General features: G+C 48.4%; 1 protein-coding gene across 1 annotated transcript in view; it reads left to right on the forward strand.

Moving 5' to 3' along the window:
* LOC149324991 (NADH-cytochrome b5 reductase 2-like) overlaps positions 1-13,680 on the forward strand; it is an 80,837-nt gene extending 67,157 nt beyond the window's left edge. The window contains exon 4 of the mRNA XM_089563421.1: positions 13,452-13,680. Within this exon, the coding sequence (XP_089419547.1) occupies positions 13,452-13,680 (229 nt within the window). The remainder of the gene's footprint in view (positions 1-13,451) is intronic.
* The last annotated feature ends 233 nt before the right edge of the window (positions 13,681-13,913 follow it).

Genomic DNA, 13,913 nt, shown 5'->3' on the forward strand with positions numbered 1-13,913 from the left:
CACGGTGCCGTGCCCGAGGTGGGTGTTTCCGGGCTTGCTTTTATATGCGTCGCCGATGTCGGAGATAGTAACTGAAGATCCATGTTGCCAGATGAAAAATCGGTCGCAAACTACGTATGGCCAAAAAGTAGGCGAGAGCGAAGGTCGCTCAGCGGCAGCGGATGGCGATGAAGCAGCGGGATCCGGGAAACAGCAGGAACCACATAGGAACGTGGCCTGCAAAATCCGCAGCGGTAAGATTTCCATGGCGTTCACGGTGCCGTGCCGTAAGTTCATCCGTTTTGTTTTGTATTTTCTATGTCAACAGAGAACAAAATAAACTTCTCTTTCTACGCCGCCGCCGAGTGATTCAGTTCTTTGCGGGCGCAAGTCAGCCCGAATAAAGGGCTTCGTTTCGAAGACATTCTCGCTGCGTTCCTGTTCGCCGGACTGCAGTCACCACTACGTGACATCTGGTGGAGGTGCGGACCTGCTAACCAGCTATGCCCCTCACAATGTAATCTGGTGCACAGCCAACGCCCGTGGTGCTTCGCCAGCCCCGTGAGCCTCCGTCTTTCCGTGGAGAACCACACGAGGATGTAGAAGACTGGCTGGACATGTATGACCGTGTGGCAGCGCTGAACGCCTGGGACGACCGCACCAAGCTACGAAACGTTTATTTTGCGTTGCATGGCACTGCGAGAACGTGGTATGAAAACCACGAATCTTCCCTCACGACCTGGGCGACCTTCAAGAAGCAGTTAGTGGGTACGTTCACTAGCGTCGTACGAAAGGAAAGAGCGGAGCTACTGCTGCAGTCACGAATTCAGCTTCCGAACGAGACCGTGACTGTGTATGTGGAAGAAATGAAACGCCTTTTCAGGCGCTCCAACCCTGACATGAGTGAGGAAAAGAAGCTCCACTTTCTTATGCGTGGCGTAAAGGAGGAACTGTTCACCGGTTTGATCCGAGATCCTCCAAATTCCGTCGCCGAGTTTTTAGTTTGAGCTTCCACCATTGAAAAGGCCCTTGACGCCAGGACCCGTCACCACAACCGACCACTCCAAGTGTTGACGGCAAGCTGCCCAGAAGATACCCTTGCAAGCGGGGATAAGCTGCAAGACTTGATACGCGAAATTGTTTGCGAAGAACTTCGTCGTCTGCTGACATCCCCAATGCAGCAGACGCAGCAGACTCAGGTGGCGTCGCTCACGGACATCATCCGTGAAGAAGTGCAGCATGCACTTGGCTCCCCGTCACAGACGACACCAACGGAAGTTGAAGCCATGAACTACGCCGCCGCACTACGCAGTCCTGCGCCCCGACGAGAACGACCAAGCCTTCTTCAACAGTCTCCAGCTCTACAGAACGACGACCCCTTGCTACCGCCCGCCCACCTTACGAGCGAAGCAACGGAACTAGGAAATGCGACCAGTGGAGGACTTCCGACAACCGCCCACTCTGTTTCCATCGTGGCCATGCCGGGCACATACTTCGCCACTGCCCGTACAAACGCATCGGCCTGCGATGTTTCGCCATCGACGCCCCTCGACCGCTCCCCGGCCAGCGACCACGAGAAATCGACGACTACCTTCGCAGAGGGGAGTACGTGCTTTCAAGCCGTCTTTCCCGCTCCCCGTCCCTTTCCGCTCCCCGTCGCCGTCCACCGCACGATTTGCATCACCAAGCCGCAGCTACGCCGCGGCTGTCCGAGGAAGGTCCCCTAGCCCCCGTAGGGGAAACTAAACAAAGCAACCTGTGGAGGTCAGATTGCTTGCCGAGGAAACGACGAAGATCCTCCAGCGACCACGCCGTATGAAGACGCCGAACCTACTACAATGACGACGCATACAACAACCTCGACCACCACGCAAACCGCCTTCAAAACTACGCCGCCATCAAGAAAAGCTCCGACTACACGCCCCACCCACGATTCACACACCCGACGAAGCCGTAACCCGACGCCGAGAACGACGTGCAACTCCAGAGCCAGGACATCCGATTTAGAAGTGGTTATCGACGGCCGGAAAGTCACCGCTCTAGTCGACACAGGAGCCGATTATTCGATGATGAGCGGACCATTCGCTGCCCAGCTGAGGGAAGTAATGACCGCTTGGGACGGCCCACAAATTCGCACCGCAGGAGCCACCTCATTACGCCATCAGGACGATGCACAGCGCTCCAGGGACATACCTATCCCACGACCTTCGTAGTGCTACGGCAATGTTCCCGCGAAGTGATCTTGGGCATGGATTTCCTTAATGAGCATCAGGCGATCATCGACCTGTGATCCAAGATGATCACACTTTCCACGGATGAGAACTCCGGAACATCACGTTGCGCTTAGTGTCCTGGAGGAACAAGTGAGTGTCCCACCCCGCTCAAGCGTTATAATCACCGTAAGCGCCCCGGAAGCGAATAACACTCTACCGAGGAATCAGCATCGCAAGAGGCATCGCATATTTCCGCAAAGGAAATGCCGAAGTACTACTGACTAACTTCAGCGAAGAATACCGGCACGTTAACAGAGGAACGACGATTGCATTCCTCGACGACATATCCGACGTGCGAGACTTCTTCGCGCTCTCCGACCCGTCCGTAGAAGATTCGTCTGACCGAGAAAACTCGCCCACTTTCGACATAAACCCAGCCCTGCCCTGGAACAGACAAGATCAGATCCGCACTCTCCTTCGAAGCTACAGCGAGTGCTTCTCGTCATCGCCGAAGGTCCGACAAACGCCGATTGCTAAGCATCGCATTATAACCGACCAGCACGCCCGACCTCTCTGCCACAGCCCCTACCGAGTGTCGCCGCGAAAACGACAAGCCATCCGGGACCAAGTGGAAGAAATGCTGCGCGACGACGTTATCCAGCCTTCAAAGAGCCCCTGGGCGGCGCCTGTTGTTCTAGTGAGAAAGATAGACGGCGCACTTCGATTCTGCGTTGATTACCGGCGCTTGAACAACATCACAAAGAAGGACGTCTAGCCCCTCCCTCGCATCGACGACACACTGAACCGGCTCTGCAACGCCAGATGTTTCTCATCGATTGACCTCAAGAGCGGCTACGGGCAAATTGAGGTCGATGAAAGAGATCGCGAGAAGACCGCATTCATCACTCCACATGGCCTCTTCGAATTCAAGGTGATGCCGTTTGGTCTCTGTTCTGCGCCAGCGACATTTCAACGAGTAATGGATACAGTGCTGGCAGGCCTGAAGTGGCAAATGTGTGTGGTATATTTAGATGACGTCGTTGTCTTCGCCTCGAGCTTTGAGGAGCACCTGAAAAGGCTTCGAACAGTACTAGACGCAATCATATCGTCCGGGCTAACCTTGAAAGCAGAGAAGTGCCACTTTGCTTATGAAGAGCTGCTGTTTCTAGGCCACATTGTTAGCAAGGAGGGAGTACGCCCAGACCCGCAGAAAACAGCTGCTATCGCAATGTTTCCGCCAGCGGCCAATAAGAAAGCTGTGCGCAGATTCCTCGGACTTTGCGCGTACTAGCGACAATTTGTGAAGACGTTTTCGCGCATCGCCGAGCCACTGACCCACCTGACAAAGGCAGACGTGCCATTTAAATGGGAAGCACCGCAAGTGGAAGCCTTCAAGGAACTTCAGCATCGTTTACAGTCCCCACCGATCCTCGCGCACTTCGATGAAAACGCCGAGACTGAATTTCACACCGACGGAAGTAATGTGGGCCTAAGCGCTTTCCTCGTTCAGAAAATTGACGGAGTGGAGAAGGTCATCGCATACGCTAGCCGTTCCCTGTCCAAAGCCGAAGCGACAACTGAGAAGGAGTGCCTTGCCATCATCTGGGCTACGTCGAAATTCCGCCCCTACCTGTACGGACGACCGTTCAAAATGGTCGGCGATCACCACGCACTGTGCTGGCTCGCCAGTTTGAAGGACCCCTCCGGCCGCCTCGCTCGATGGAGCCTACGGCTCCACGAGTTTGATGTAACCATCGTTTACAAGTCCGGACGCAAGCACTCTGACGCCGACTGCCTGTCACGAGCCCCTGTAGATGCACCGCCACCGGACGATGATGAGGACGTCTTTCTGGGACCCATCAGCTCCAGCTCTTTTGTACAACAGCAACGCGCGGACCCCGACATAAAATGCCTCATCTAACACTTGGAAGACAAGATTTGTTCACCCCCCGCCTCGTTCAAGCGAGGACTGTCTTCGTTCTGTTTTCAGAACGATGTCCTCGTGAAGATGAACTTTGCTGTGAACAAGACAGCCTACCTCCTTGTGAAGTGAAGTGAAGTTTATTTTGACATCGATTTGTCAGAGGTGACGGGACAAAAGGCAATTCATTTTTTGCCTGACGTGGCCCCGTCACCCATTACATTGCTCAGGGGGGTGGCAAATTACACAGTAAAGTACACAAAGAAAAAACAAGAAAAGTAACAACATCGCAAATGTACTACATGAATTATATGTAACGATCAATGACTTACACATAATTAACACAGATGCAATGAAAAATGAAGGAAAAAACAACGCATAGCTAAAATGTAGCTAGGACAAAACAAAAAAATTGAAATAGCAAACAATGAGATACACAGAATTAACATACAGGCAAGGGGAGAAATAGCACGCAAACCAAAAACAATGAAAACCGCATTGCATGCCTCCTACGTCTTTAGGACAACAAAACCAAAAATAGCGAACCTGGACATACACCCAGCGAGTAAAAAAAAAACAAAAAAAAAAAACTAGAAACTGGACACTTTATGGAGGAGATAGGGACAGAAGGTACATTTTAACATTGTTCTTGAAGTTACGGGGGAACGAGGCTGCTGCAGAAGTTCCGTAATACGTGTGTGTTAATTAAGTAAATCAGGAATTAAGTAATCAATGTGCTGCATACCATAATTCGTTCTCATCAGAGGCATTTGAAAATGACTATACCTGAAATCATAAGGTTTATTGTTAGGGAAGTATAAAGCATGAAAGGAAACTGGGTCACGGGTGACTTCATGATAAATATGATATGCAAGCTTTAGTTGAAATAGTCCGTTTATCTTGAGTAAATTATGTTTTAAGAATAATGGGTATGTATGTTCTAGCGGACCTACATCATCTATGCAACGCAGAGCTCGTTTTTGCAATATCTCAAGCCTGTGCAAGTTTGTCTTGGCAGTGGTGCCCCAGATTAACAGACAGTAATGTAAATGAGACTGTACTAAAGCAAAATACAACTGACGTTTAATAGAGCTGGGAACCAAATATCTCACTTTATACAAAATGCCTAGAGATCTAGAGATATTTGTGTGAACCTTATTTATATGAGAAGTCCAGCTTAAGTTTTCCTCAAATAAGACACCTAAGAACTTATAAATGGAAACGCGGTCAAGGGCTGAGTCTTGGTACTTGACCTGGATATTAAAATCTTCAGGTTTATTTCGCGGCTTAAACATTGCGTACTTTGTTTTCCGAACGTTCAATTGCATTTGGTTTATCCGGAGCCAGCGTGAAAGCTCATGTAGCCAGGTGTTCGCGAAGGTTTCTAGTGTAGATAACTGTTTTCCTGAAAAAAACACACTGGTGTCATCTGCATAAAGTATAATATCGGGTGTATTTGGTATGAGGACAATATCATTAATGTAAATTATAAACAGCAAGGGTCCCAGGATTGAACCTTGTGGAACACCATATGCAATCGGTTCTAGAATAGAAGAATGTCAATTAAGGCTTGTAAATTGGTATCTGTCCGTCAGGTAGCTACGAATAAGATTGAGAGCAACGCCACGGATTCCAAAAAAAGGATGTTTATAAAATAATATTTGATGTTTAATAGAACCAAACGCTTTTCTGAAATCAAGGAACATACCTAGTGTGAATCCGTTAGTTTCAAAATTATTGATAACCTTGTTTTTAATATTCAGAAGGGCTATTTCAGTTGAGCTATTTGGACGGAAACCATATTGCTGCCTCACAAGAAGCTCTCTTTCAATACAGAACTTACTTAGGCGTGATTTTATCACTTTCTCAAGCACTTTGGAAAATAATGGCAGTACTGAAATAGGTCTGTAATTGTTAATATCATCATGCGCACCACCTTTATGCAAAAGCACCACCTTTGCTATTTTCATGCTGTTTGGAAAGATTCCTGTCTCTAACGAGCTATTGCATATATGCTGCAGAGGACGAGATATGAGGTCAACAACAGATGCTATAGGGACAGCCTTGATATCATCGTTCCCTGGGGCAGCATTTTTGCTTAAAGAGCTAAGACAGCAAATAATTTCAAGCTCACTGCATGGAGTAAGGAACAATGAATCAACCACACTAGGAGATATGTATTTGTCAAGTCCATCAATATCCACCACCTGTTGTGTCGTAGCCCCAGAGTTTACAAAATGAGTGTTAAATTTATTGGCCAAACAAGTGTCCTTATACTCAACACCATCAATTTTAAGAACGTTAGGTATCTTGTTGCAGGTTTTTCCAATAATGTCTTTGAGGCAGTTCCATACCTTTTTAGTATTACTGGAGATGGCTTCAAACTTTTGCGTCTAGTATTGTAACCGGGCCTTCTTAAGATCTGAACTGAGCTTGTTCCTGGTTCGTTTATATTCAGCTAAGAGATCAAGGTTCTTTGACCGAACAAACTTGTCGTACAGTTTATCGCGTGCCTTTATTCTTTTATATAACTGTTTGGTTACCCAGGGTTTTCTGGATTTCTTGCAAACTTTGACCGGCTGCAAAGGAAATGCTCTGTTATAACTTTCCTTTACCTTAAGTAGGAAAATATCATAGGATAAACTTGGGTTTTCCTCCGAGTAAACATCATCCCAGTTTGTCGCTTCTAACCCAGTACGGAACGTAGCTAGCGCCTCAGCACTATAATTACGATGAAAGATTGGAGCGAACCGGTTACGACCTCCCCTTCTTTTTGCCCATGGAAAAAAACAGAATATGGGTAGATGATCGCTAAGTGGCAGTGTTAAAATTCCTGAAATAGTTTCCTCGTTACTATGGCTAGTTATGCACAGGTCAAGCAGTGTTTCTTTGTTAGGTGTTATCCTGGTTGGTGCATTTAAAACGTTACAACAGCCAAACGACTCGAAGGTATCCCGGAAACGTAGGCAAAGAGGGCTTTCAGATGACAGATCAATGTTGAAATCACCAACGCAAACAATAGGTACATTGAGAAGTAAGGCATGTTCGAAAATACTAGAAACAAAATTCAAGAAGTCATTGATATCACCAGAAGGTGGACGATAAACTGAAGCAATTAGGGTCCCATGAACTATTACGGCGACAGACTCATAGTGGTCGCATACAACAAAAAACTCAGGCAAGACTTCATACAAATGTTTATCTTTAATGTAGAGTGAAGTTCCACCCCCTTTTCGAGTTCTTCTGTACACGCCTACTTCTTTATAGCCTGGGACCCCGACAACCTCAGTTTCGTCTAAAAACCACGTTTCAGTGAAGGCCAAAATATCAAACTCGTGGTTCAGAGAACTCAAAGATAACTCAGTATCGTTCCATTTGTTTTTTAAACTTCTGATATTAACATGAAACAATGACATCTTTCCACTTTCAGTCTGTGCAATGCGTGTAAAAGACGAGCAGTCATGATAAGTATTTACTCGGGGCTGTGACATCAGAATTTTGAATGAACAACACAGCAGGAAATAGAAAAGATTCAGCGAATCTTATCTAGATCTGCATGACTTTCAATACGAATAGCTGCGTCGCCTTGTGCCTTGCGCACAAACAACTTTCCATTGCTTTGCCAAGCGTACTGATAAGCCATTTCCGCAGCCTTCCTCTTCATTGCCCATAGCAGCTTTTTGTTATATGCTGTCATATTGTCGAGCATATGCACACCTGAATTCGTGTCACTGAGAACACGCCTCTTCGCCATCCACTGGTCCCGTATTGTACGTGACACAAAGCGAACAAATACCGCCGGCGATTTTCCTTTTTTCTCGGGCAGCCTGTGCAGGCCATCGAGCTCATGTTCGGACAGCAGAGGAAGTTTTAGTTCATTTGCCAGTGCATTTAGTTTACCAAGCAGGTCTTCATTACTATCGTGTTTCAACCCATGAATTTCCAAGTTCTGTCGCCTAGTGTATTGTTCTAAGCTGTTCAATTCTTGCCTGAGCTCCTGAACTTCCTGTCCGGTGTTAGTAGCCTCAACCTTTTCCACCCTCTTTTGAAGAACTGCGTACTGTTGTACCCGTAAGTCTGCGTGGAGAAGTTCTTCAGGCCTCACACGACGAGCCGACAGCTGGACATCTCGGGTTTTCTCGCACCCTCCGCCGCATTGAAGACAAGTATTACTGGCCCCGACTGTCTGCCGATGTCGCACATTATGTGATAACCTGCCGAGACTGTCAGCGACGAAAGACCCCTCCAACCCGACCAGCAGGATTTCTGAACCCCATTGAACCCCCCTCAAGGCCCTTTCAGCAGATCGGCATGGACTTGCTTGGTCCTTTCCCGAAATCAACATCTGGAAATAAGTGGATCATTATAGCGACCGACTACCTCAGCCGCTACACCGAGGCAAAAGCCCTGCCGAACGGAACAGCAGCAGAAGTCGCCAAGTTTTTCGTGGAGAACATTCTTCTGCGACATGGCGCCCCCGATGTGCTCATCACTGACAGGGGAACAGCATTCGCGGCGGAACTGACGCAAGCCATCCTCCATTACAGCAAAACCAGCCACCGGAGAACAACTGCATACAACCCGCAGACCAACGGACTGACCGAGCGCCTCAACAAAACCATCGCCGATACGCTCGCCATGTATTTCGATGACGAACACAAGACCTGGGACGTCATCTTGCCTTATGTAGTCTTCGCCTAGAACACTGCAGTGCAGGAGACCACCCAGATGACGCTTTTTAGGCTCGTCCATGGCAGAGAGGCCACGACCACGCTGGACGCCATGCTGCCGAACGTTACCGAGGAAGATAACGTCGACGTCGCCGCCTACCTACAACGCGCAGAAGAAGCCCGAAGACTTGCCCGATTAAGGATCAAAGACCAGCAGCGGACCGACGCCACACGCTACAACTTACGAAGACGCAACGCGGAATACAAGCCAGGAGACCGAGTCTGGATTTGGAGGCCCATTCGCCGCCGAGGATTGAGTGAAAAGCTTTTGCGCCGCTATTTCGGCCTGTACAAGGCTAGGTGAATTGGACTATGAAGTCGTCCCTGACCAAATGACGCCGCGTAGGACCAGAAGTAGTCCATGTCGTGCGCTTAAAGCCCTATCATGCACGCTAAAGGACGCCGTGTTTCCACATTCAGTGTTTATTTTTGCACCATCCGTTTTCCATTGTTTATAGCCGCATTATGTTCTAAAGCATCGAGTTGATGCTTCTTTGAGAGAGGAGTAATGCCGCGAATCTTTGTAGCGTTTGTCTGTTGTGTTTATTTCTTCATGCTTCAAGGCTGCCGGCACGCGGCTTTATTGCTTCGTTTGTGACACAAGACGCGCCTAGAATTATCTCGACTGGTCGCATCCAGGCAGAGCCAGAATGTGCCAGAATGTGCCAGAATGTTCTAGTAACTTCCCAAGCTTTATCTCGAAGGTTCACTATCAGGTTTAAAAAGAGCACGGCCGAGAGCGGCGGGCATTCTGTTCGACGACCGCCGAGCACGTTTGTTGCTACGTCGCCGCCGAGTGATTCAGTTCTTTGCGGGCGCAAGTCAGCCCGAATAAAGAGCTTCGTTTTGAAGACATTCTCGCTGTGTTCCTGTTCGCCGGACTACAGTCACCACTAGGTGACAATATCTAAAACACTTTCTTTGCGCGTTGGTTCTTTCACAGTTTGGTAAAGCTAAAAAAAAAATCGATCAAGTTGTTCTTTTCTTGACTGCAGCTATCGCCGGTAGTGACAATATTGGGCTGTTGGTGCCAGTCGAGAGAAGGCAAATTGAAGTCCCCAGCAATTACTAACGTATCTGCCCGTAGTGTTTCGAGTGCATCTAAGCTTCAACAGTGATTTGACTGAAGAACCCGGTGGCCGGTAAAAACTGCATATAGTCAACACTTTGCCATCAGCCAGGAACTGGGAAAACACCGCCGCACATGCGACTGCATCAATATTGACCGAGCGTGAAGAAACACCGTTATCTACTAAACACACCGCCACCATGTGCATTCCTGTCCTTCCTATAAGCGGTAAAGCTGGCCGGAAATACTTCGTTGTCAACAAGGTCTTCATCTAACCATGATTCTGTCCCCATGATAACATTTGGCTGGTCTGTTGTTGAATACTTGGGACAAGAATAAAGTCAGCCATGTTTTCTTCGCCTTGAAAGGAGCAACGAGAATTTGGTTCAAAAACCGCGAAACTAATTTGGCGACGTGGGAATCATTAAAGTGGGACTGCTGAAGGCATTCACCAGCATTGTCAGGGAAGAAGAGGTCAGCTCCATCTACACTCCCGCATGCAGCACCCGAACGAGACAGCGACTGCGTACGTAAAAGACATGATGCGCCTTTTTCGACGAGTCTATCCCGACATGGCGGAATATAAGAAGGTAGAGTTTCTGATGCCTCATGCTAAAGAGGCACTTTTCGTTGGTTTAACCCGCAATCCACCGAACACCGTCGCTGAGTTCACCAGCGAAGCAGCCACATTTGAGAAAACTTTGGAAGCACGAGCCTGCCATTTCCCTCGAAAGCTCCAAGTTACCCCAACAACCTTCTCAGATGGCACAGCATTCGGAGGCAGCCTGCGCAAGCAATGTCATCCGCGAAATTCTACGGAAAGAGTAGCGTCGCATAATACCGTCTTCCTACCAGCCTCAAGTTTCGACCCCTAAAGAAATGGTCCCTTAAAGAAGTGCAGCATGCGCTTGGCACTCCGTCATCTTCAGCTCCAGCTGATCTCTAGCCTTAGCCAACGGCGCTGCAGTGCGCAGTCCTCCGCCATAACAAGAGACCCGAAGTCCGCCACTTCCACCTGAACCAGCAGTTCCCGAACGCCGCCCTCCTGTACCGCCCGCCCAGCCTGCGAACGACGCCCAAACACCAGGAAGTGCGACGCCTGGAGGTCTTTCGACAACCGCCCACTGTGCTTCCATTGCGGCGAAGCCGGTCATATACTTCGTCACTGCCCGTACCACCGTATCGGTTTTCTTGGCTTTGCCTTTGACGCGCCACGACCATGCTTCGGCCAACGTCCGCAAGAAATCGACGAGTACCTGCGTCGAGAGGAGCATGCGAAAGGTTTACAAGGCTTTCCTCCTCCCCCACCCAATGCTTTTCCGACGCATGATGGTGATGATGGTATAGGCCGTTAAACAGGATTTCCGCTTAGTCCATTAAAAATGCCGGCCGTTAGTAATGAAGCGGTTGTTAAAGCGACAACTGTGCTCACCAAAACTCAGCCTCCTTTAACAAAAAGCGCTTTTGCACCTTCACCGCGCTCATACTCATTAATAACGAAAGGTCCTATCTAGATAATAAAATATTGTTCACTTTCTTGTGAAATGTTCCCTCGGTCCAAACGAAAGCGCCGATGGCACCTTTTATGTGCTGGCAAGAAATTAGATTTGGTCCCAATGTTTGCAATGTTCACATAAAGAACAAGCCATTGTAATGTAGCTGCCTCGTACTATTAGCTTCTATCGTCCTGTACTATCGTCCTGTCTCGTCTTCCTCCATCCCTGTCTTTTTAGCCGCTGGAATGTCTCACAATAGCACTAGCAACCAACTAGCCCAACTTTCTACGCTTAATAGCTGCCTCGAACGGTTGAAAAATCGGAGAAAGCAACTCTGGGGAATCTGCAGCCCGAAAAAGCTCCTTGATTGGTTCTCAGCAAAAGGACAACCAAGAGAGTTTACGACTTTTATCTGTAGCTCAGAGTAGCTATCTTAGACACGGCCAGTTGTAACGAGTCCGTACATTCAGAATCTTGCTAGATGTGAAGCAAGACAGTGACTATGTGATGCAAGCCTATGCGCTGCCGCCACAGTGACAGATGATTAGGAATATATTTCAAGCTATTTACTGAAATAGGTGAAGAATTCCGAGTTATCTCGGGGAGTTTTTGGAAGGTCATTAAATCTCGAGGTTGGACCATCTGCTATACTGCTGACATTCAGTTCAGTCAGAATGTGGCTTGAGAACAGTTGAGAAAGAGAGACAACAATAAATATCTAGCGTGTTGCTCTGCACTGGGAAGTGGAAGAGGAAAATACAGTGGGCCGTGATGTGTAATAATGCGGTGGGAATGTAGTTGGGAACATGTAAATACGCATGTGTGTGCATCAGAACCACGGGTCGAGGCCTGTGTGGCTGAAAGACCAGGAAAACGCCCGCACTGCTTGGACTGCTTCCCAACTATGCGGCCAAGCGCAAAGCAGTAGGTCCTCCGGGAGTTGCCTCTTTTCTTAACGTTTCAAGGAAGCGACCAACCTGAGCAATTGGCGCGCATATGCTGGACACTGCACAAGTACATTGTTCACAGTGTTGGTTATGCCACAAGTGGGACAGTCCGGGGCGTCCACTTGTCCAATTAAACATCAGTGCTTTTGCGTGAAAGCGACGTCTAAACGAAGTTTATGCATCAATCATGCATGAGGACACGGAATTGCACGCGGAACCAAAAATTTAATTGGCGGATCCAGTCTAGGCACGACTGGCTGTCGTTCATTGTAGCTTTTCATTGTTTGAAGTTTCAGTTTCAGAGTACGAAGTTCATCTAAGTGGAGACCTAGGGAGGAATTGGAGTCTGCTGGTTCTACGACTAAATGCAATACTTTATGTCTAACATTATTAACGAGAAATTGCGCAAGTAGTGGAGGGATTGTGGCTGCCACATTTAGGACCGTCTTTATGCAGAAGGAGCATCATCAACAAACACGGCGCAAAATCTGCTCAGACAGCAGTAGTGATCACCTAAAGACCATGATATGCCTGACATAATTTATGCGAAAGAGTAATGACAGGAAAAGACGGCGACAAACACACGCAAGACAGGATAGATCTGTTTGTCGCCCTCTTTTCGAGCCAGTACGCATTTACACAAATTTTTCATGCTACAACGAACTAGCTACAACGAAAGTCTTCCTGAAATCGTATCGCGCACGCCAATTCTAAACAAACGAAATCCATTTCGGATTGCTCAGTGTGGAGCTCTCCTATATTAAGTAAAGCCGAAAGGTGGGCGAATTGGTGGACGTTCATGATGTGAAAACGTCGACATCATGCTCGCACATTGTACCTGTCCCTAATCTCTGTCCTTAATCTGAATGTAACCTGTCTGCTGTCCTTAATCTCGGTTGCATCTTCCTTCCACCATTTCGCCTTGCGAATAGTTTCGGCAGGAAAGTATATATAACCAGACACGGCGCAGAATGATTTATCTACTGTCTTCATACTTTCAAGCTGTGGGCTGTAAGCGACAAATAACGGCGGAAACGTCGACCGCATTCAGTGCAAAAAGACGATGCCTGGAATGCTAGTACCGAGTGTTGTCTAGAACTGATCGCGTTTGCAGCGTCCACCACGTGCTCAACAAGCTTCCCCCGTCGGAAGGCGCCGAGTACGTGCAGGGCCCGCTGAGCAGGGATATCCTGTCCGCACACTTGCCGCCGCCGGACGCCAGCACGGTGGTGCTCTGCTGCGGGCCACCGCAGCTCATTGCGGAGCTGTGCAGGCCTGCCCTTCGGGACATGGGGCACCGGGACGAGCAGCTTCTCTTCTACTGACACCACCTCCTTCGGGCACGACTCTGTCGTGTTGAGCCTCGGACAGAGATTTGCTGGTGGACAACGAGAAAATCTTGCGGGCGCAGCGCTTGCAAGAGATTCTTGCTAGTGCACCAAGGTATAGACTGTGTTCATGTACCACCCACTCGTGGTTCCCGCATCACATCCAGGCTGATAGTATGCAATAAATAAATGAACAGTAGATAATTCAGCTGGAATAAGCCCACGTAAGT

The sequence above is a fragment of the Amblyomma mixtum genome, chromosome 10 (genome assembly GCF_055824585.1).
Source record: "Amblyomma mixtum isolate Tamu chromosome 10, ASM5582458v1, whole genome shotgun sequence".
Lineage (NCBI taxonomy): Eukaryota > Metazoa > Arthropoda > Arachnida > Ixodida > Ixodidae > Amblyomma > Amblyomma mixtum.